This window comes from Oryzias melastigma, linkage group LG5 (assembly GCF_002922805.2).
Source record: "Oryzias melastigma strain HK-1 linkage group LG5, ASM292280v2, whole genome shotgun sequence".
Lineage (NCBI taxonomy): Eukaryota > Metazoa > Chordata > Actinopteri > Beloniformes > Adrianichthyidae > Oryzias > Oryzias melastigma.
The window spans coordinates 24163118-24170180 of record NC_050516.1 but is presented as its reverse complement, the minus strand read 5'-3'; the positions used below and the strand labels follow the sequence as shown (position 1 = coordinate 24170180).

The following is a 7063-nucleotide window of genomic DNA, read 5'->3' as shown; positions in this document are numbered from 1 at the left end:
TCGTACAAATTCCAGCCTTTAGGAAGCAGATATTAAGATAGAGACAGCACAGTAAATCATGCCGTTGCTTGTTTTTGCAGCTGATCCTTTGGGCATGAAGCACTGTTTTGGCTCCTGCTTGTTTCTCCAGCACCACATGCACAGTAACTTCAATATTATTACATGTGCACCCTGCTATTTGACAGGAAACTTTACCAAACACAAATAAAAGTACTACTTCAATCATACTTTTTCTCCTTCTTTGTCCTTTCAATTTTTACTGGTTTGTCAATTTACTCAACTGTTAATTGACAAAAAACTAACATCTCCAAAATTAAGAAGATGTTTTTGTTTAACATCCTTACTCATAAATTTAAACCTCATTCTTCTCTGCTACACCTTGTCTTTGTTTTTAGCTGAAGTTTTCCATATTTTCTCTGCATCCTGTTAACTAGCATGCATGCAGACGTGCACCATGGGAAGCACAGGCTGATAAGGAGCACTCACAGTCTTTGTTGTGAACTATCTGGAAGTTCTTGACGGAGGCCTGGGTGACTCTGCCGTTGAAGTTCAGCACATGAGACGCAGTTTCTTCGTTCCATACAGGCGTCTTGTTGTGAAGCTCAATCAGATTTTCCATCCTCCTGTTCTGGTACCTTATCAACAGGCCGTCACATTCCTGGGGACAATTGCAGAGACATATTAAGCATAAACAAAGACAACATTTTGACCCTTAATTATTGTCCATTTGCAGTGTTTTAAATAAAGGTTTCTGTAAAGCTGTAAACATACTGATTGTGTTTTGGTGGGGATGACATATTGTTTTTCTGTTTTTTATGTATTCAGGGAGTTGGGGTGTATGCGTTCCCAGTGGTAAAGAACTAATCAATCCCACCCCTCTGAGGTATGAGCACAAACATGCATGCTTAACTTTAGCCCATATTTTTTTAATTTTTTAAGAGGGAAAATAAAATTTCTTCTGCAAAACTAAGCCAGTACGCCATAATAATTATGGATTATTTTCAATTTATTTCTTCGATTAGGTCATAAAGACTTCAATAACCAATGTTAGTTTAATTTTGACAGAATTCCTCTTTATTTTTTTTTTTTTTACAATCTTGTTCATTTGCCAATATATCGGTAAGGCCCTAAAAGCTTAGATTTAAATTGAACTAACTTATTATTATTTTCATGCAGCAGCCACTTTGTATCTGCTTCTTCCATGCACGAGGCTTGTACAATATTTACTGCCAAAAACTGAAGCTTTACAGCTGCAATCAAGTAGAATTCTGATTGTAGGATATTTCGATTTTTTTAGATTACACTTTCACACTTTAGACCAGGGGTCTGCAACCTGAGGCTCTGGAGTCACATGTGGCTCTTTTCCCCTCCATTGTGGCTTTTTGGCTTTTAAGAAAAATCAAACAAATTTTAAGGAATTTGGTTTCATAGTATTGGTTCATTTACTTTAATTAATTAATTACATTTTGTTATTTATGGTTAAATTTTTAACAAAACTTAGCAAAATGATGGTAAAAGGTTTAATCTGCTATCAGAGTGGATTATTATTAGAATGACATCATTTTATTACATTTAGTTTTAAAAAAAATTGTATTCCACACCAAATTTGTTTTATTTTCAAAAGTAAAAGGAGAAAAAAGATGAAGGAACACTAAAGTCACATTGATAGAAAAGACATTTTTGCATTTTTAGTTCCAGTAAATTTGCTGCACTTGGAGGATCTTATCAAACACAGGATGCCTTTTATTTTGAAAGGAACCTGTATGAACTGCTTTCAAAATAAAATAAGTAAAATAAGTTTATTTAATGAAGAAAAACAATTCTGGAGATAATTTTAAAGCTATTCTTATAAATGATGGCCACAAAAACATAAATAAAGTGTATTTTTTAACTTTGAGGTTGGGACTTTACAGCTCTCCTTGGATTTTAGTCGATAAGAAACTGGATCTTATGGCTTTTTAAGCATTAAAGGTTGCAGACCCCTGCTTTAGACTCTATAGGCAAGAAATGGTTTTGTAATTTTTTGTGACTTTCATTTTATTTGACACATTTATTTAGTTAAAATCTCAACTTCTGAGAATGTGAATGAGAGAATCAGTTTAACATAATTTGAGTAAATGCATTTCAAAATGTCTAAAGAAAGTAAAAGAATCAATAATGCATGCTCAATATCAGTTTTCTGGAACTTCTACATCTTGTTTTACTCTAAAAGTTTCTGAAAAATGTGTGCAGATGAGTGTTTGTGATTCTGCTATGTGTGTGTGATGCATATTACATTTCTCGGTCGGAGCGGAACTCTTTCATTGTCCTTGTTCATTCCTGGAATGATGACTGTCATCCTTCTCGGTCCTTTCATACCTAGGACATTTGTTTCCTGAGGGCAGAGAAAATTCGCTTAAATTCTTGAACTGTGGAGCCAGTAAAAGATTAACTGTACAAACATTTTGTTTTTAAACTCACATAGATGATGCCTGCTAACTCTTGCCGTGCATTTGACATGTCTGGGAGAGCTCTTTCTGGATTCAGAGCGTTGTCAAATACTGTGAATTTAGTTCCCATTAAATTTGACCTGGACACGAGAGGATATGTTATAAGAAGCTATGACCCCATATTTCCTCTTCTGCTTCATCTAAATGCACCGTACCTCAACTTTCCAACAAAGTTCTCACCACCTCTTGACAAATCGGTGGCATCAATGGAAATAAGGTAATTTGAAGTTGCGCTCTTCTTTCGCTTCCTTCCAGCCAGCAGGAACGTCTGCAGTGAAAAATAAGAGATAACCCAAATTCCCTCCAAATATTGTTGCAGAATTTTAAAGTTTTTTAGTGCGACACATATACACTGCACATCTCAGACATACAATTAATTATAAAGATCAGGGATGGACAAACTACGGCCTGGGGGCTATATGCGGACCGTCAAACGTCTTAATCTGACCCGCCAAACTGAAATAAATTACATTTAATAATCCTTATTGGGTTTTTTGTTTGTTTGTTTTTTTTAAAGATTGTGCACACATTGACCAGTGTCTATGTGTATATTCTGCATTCATGTGGTATGGAAGATTTGTTGTTTTTTTTAAACGCTAGGTGTGTTTTTCAATTCAGTCATTTTCTCATATTATTCCAACAACACATGAAGGCAGCATTTCACTAACTTTCATTTTTCCCTTTGGGACACCAACCCATTGGTGCAATTGGGATTAAAGTCAAGCCAGCAAGGCCAAGTGGGCCCCATATGGTTTAAAAGTGGTCAGGAAATGCGGGCCCCGGTTGGGTTTGTCCCCAGTTTCTGCGGTGGCCCCACCTGTGCTTGCCCACATTGGCTTAAGTGGGCACACCGTGGGTAGGCTCACTACACTAGCATGTTAGCTCGCTACAGAGGCACTCTCTAGCATGCTACAGGGAAGCTTGCTAGCGCGCTACAGGGGAGCTCGCTAACTCTATACAATGGAGCTCACTACCTCAATACAACAGAGCTCACTAGCATGCTACAGTGGAGCTCGCTAGCTCGCTACATCAAAGCTTCCTATCTCACTACAGCGGAGGTCGCTATGACGTTACACTGTCCATCAGGCGGCTGGCTAGCGTAGCGGGCCTACCCATTGAGTTCCCTCTTAAGCTAACATGGGCAAACACATTTGGGGCCATCACAGAAACCGCAAACAAACCCATTTGGGGCCCATATTTTCTGGCCACTTTTGCAAAATGTGGGGCCCACTTGGTCCTACTGGCTGGGAGTGAGGACAAAGCTCACTGTTTTGAAAAACAAGCTCCAAAATGTTCAGTTTTTAAAATACAATCAAAATTAAAGCATATTTTTGTCCGTATTCCATGTTATTTCTGTCTCTTATGAGGTGGATTTCTAAAATCTCATCACTGGTCCGGCCCTTCTGTCAAATTATAGAACACTTTGTGCCCCACTAGTCAAAAAGTTTGCTCACCCCTGATATTGATGCTTAAAAATCTAAAATGAAACTGGCCTTTTTGTCGTTGTCTAGATGAAGGTAGTAAAGGGGGTAGAGGCTCTTATCCACCCCTCTCTGGTCCCGTGTTACTCTGCACTTGACCGTCACACCTTGTGGAGCCGGATCCATCACAAAATCCTCCAGGTTGTCGAATTCGATCTCAGGTGAGGGGGATCTCTCCTAAAACAGGATGAATTATAATTCTAACACAGATCAGAACATTTCCAAGAGGCAAATGCATTGACGATACCTTCTTTTTCTTCCCTTTGCCTTTCTTCTTCTTAGACTTCTCTTCTTTCTCAGACTCCGACTCTTCACTTTCTTCTGCTTTTCCTGAAAACAATAAAGCGATAGGATGAGAAGCACGCCGAAACTCAAAGTGGTAGTTCAAAGGTCAAACGTACCTTTTTTCTTTGTCTTCTTGTCTTTGTCCTTGGCTTTGTCCTTATCCCCAGATGTTTGGAACATGGATGTGGAAGCAGCTGCTGATTTTTTCTTCGATTTCGTCGACTTCGTCTCCTCTTCGCTCTCGTCGCTGTCCTGCTTGGCTGCTGCTCAATAAACATGTTGAATTTCATTCAATAATAGGAATTCTTGCAAAGTTTAAAAAAACGGCGCATCAACAATTATCACATAAAATCAATTGATTGCATTTTTTTTTATTGATCGAAAAAAGTCAGTTTTCAAAGATGTGATCACCTTTCTTTTTGCTCTTTGAGTCTTTGTCTCCATTGATCATGAACATTGACGCTGGTTCTTTCTTCTTGTCTTTTTCTTTTGATTTTGACTTTTTTTCTTTGCCATCTGAGTCTTTGTCCTCTGAGGAATGAAAAGCAGAATTTCAGAAAAAAATGACCTTGAAGGTGACAAAGCTAACAGTGGCGTGAACAATTACTGAAAAAATGCAACCCTTTCTTTTCAAAGAACACAACCTCAGTTCTTTGTAGGGGAGAAAGAAGACAACAACACAAACCCAATCTCTGATCAGCTGGTCAGAGATATCAGAGAATGAAGCACAGGTAGAACAAGCTAATTTCAAGTCATGAACTTGACTTTTGTGCACTAAAAAAATTAAGAAAAATTCTGTTTTGACCTTTGAATCTTCCACTACAGCTCTAGAACCTATTTTATAGTTGTTTAGGGTGGAGGAAAGAACTAAAATTGAATTTATGCTGACACCGCATGCCTAAAAAAGTATTTGCTCCTTTTGAATTTCTTGTGCCGAGGGACAAGCTGAAAAACCTGAAAGCACATAACTTGGATTGTGAAGAATTTCAAATTCCTTGCTCAAATTAGTGGCATAAGTGTTGTGGCCCCAAACCCCGATTACACCCGTGATTCTGTCAGCATGCGCTCTTCAGACTCGTTTCGTAAAGATGGATCTGTCTCAACATGCCCTCACTGCTGAACTTTCTGAAAAATGACTTTTTAAAGTCCTTTTGTACTCAAGCCTGCTATATTTATATATTTCTTTAAAGCATAGTGGAACATGAATGAATTGTATTTTATCTTGGTCATACACAAAATCGTGATTGTCAAAAAAAATGTACTTGCAGTGATAAAACATGTTCAAGAACATTTCAAATGGGATATTTCTCTTCACACAACTATTTTACTAATTGATTTTATTTCAATAAATAAAAATATGCAATAATAGCAAATTAAATTTGATTATTAGCTTCAAAAATATGCAGTTGAGCTAAAACAAATGGCAAGTAGATTAAAAATGTCCTCAGGTAAAGCTAAAAAAATATTTTTCCATGTTCTGAGCCGAAGTCGACACATTTTAAAGTGTTTAGCTACTCACAAACTGGTAAAATATTCCCTGGAACTAAAAAAATGTCTCGATTAAAATCCAAAAACAACAATAACTCAAAAGTTATAAAAAACTGAAGAAACATCCTATCACTTTTTCAGTGTTATCTTATCATCCAACACCCAACTCAGAGCTCAACGATCGCAATCTTTATCTCCACCCACGGCTCCAAGTGGTGCCACGGTTATCTCAGGAGAGGAGAAACAAACCTCTTTTGTTCTAACTTATTTACCTTGCTGTTAAAAGCAAATGCTTGTCAGGATCTATATCATTTCAAAGGAAGTCCAGGGAGCATTGATGTTCAATGTTATGAGTTTATTTTGTTCTTTTTTCCAAAGGGATGCCTTAACAATCAGTACTGGGCATTGGGCCCTTCTACAGCAAGACAAATGCTTTATTTATTTTATTTATTTTTATTAAATACTTACTCTGACTTTTAGAATTAAATGTGTAGCACTGCAGACCACTTTTATTTTTTTTTTTTAATTTTCTTCCTGGAAAATTTAAAGTCAATTTTGTTTAAAACATTTTATCCTTATAATTTCCAATTATTTAAAACATATTCTGGAGTGTTTTTTTTTCTGTTTAAGCTGAATGATTTAATGGTATGTTGCAAATAAACATGAAGGGGTTACAGAATATCTTTAACAACATGCAGGCCAAAAGTAATGCTTAAGATAAAATGAAAAAGAAATAATTTGCTGCTCATAATTGGTCAAATTTGATTATTTTAGCCCGAGATGATCAACAGTTTCACCATAAAAAAATGAAATCATTAATAGACAAAAATGTATGTACTATGTCAGTTCATTAAGTAAGCATTGAAAAAATTATATTATCAGTCTAAATTATGGAGTTTTATTTTAACTTTCCAAAAATATTTACCTCTTTTAGCTTCTTTTTCCAGAAAATGTTCAAGTTAGTTGGTTTTGCATGAAATTGTACTAACTCGCCATTACACAACAAAAGTAATCTAATCCTCTTAGCAGTAATCTAGTCACATAAGTGTAGTTTTAAGCATCCTGTTAATGCTACAGGCAGTAATGTGGTGCAATTTATTGCAATGAAGCACTGAACTCAAGTTTATAAATCGGTCTCATTGTTGGTGTTCTTTAACCGCCAACCAGCTGTGAAATGAAATCGGTGTTCAAAGAAACCCCATCGCTTTGCTAGTAAAGTGTCAGCACAGGAAATGGAATTACCGTATTTTTCGGACTATAAGTCGCACCGGAGTATAAGTCGCAGGGGCCAAAAAATGCATAATGAAGAAGAAAAAACCA

The 7063-nt window shown here is 36.5% G+C and overlaps 1 protein-coding gene and 1 long non-coding RNA gene across 2 annotated transcripts in view; one reads left to right on the top strand and one right to left on the bottom strand.

The window, feature by feature from the left end:
* LOC112144948 (TUB like protein 1) overlaps nt 1–7063 on the bottom strand; it is a gene marked incomplete in the record, with an annotated part of 9053 nt that overhangs the window by 520 nt on the left and 1470 nt on the right. The window contains 8 exon segments of the mRNA XM_036211999.1: nt 487–658; nt 2276–2374; nt 2461–2569; nt 2645–2757; nt 3983–4147; nt 4218–4300; nt 4372–4518; nt 4667–4786. Of these exon segments, the coding sequence (XP_036067892.1) occupies nt 487–658; nt 2276–2374; nt 2461–2569; nt 2645–2757; nt 3983–4147; nt 4218–4300; nt 4372–4518; nt 4667–4786 (1008 nt within the window).
* LOC112144951 overlaps nt 645–7063 on the top strand; it is a 21086-nt gene continuing 14667 nt past the window's right edge. The window contains exon 1 of the long non-coding RNA XR_002918995.2: nt 645–883. This is a non-coding gene — a long non-coding RNA (uncharacterized LOC112144951). The remainder of the gene's footprint in view (nt 884–7063) is intronic.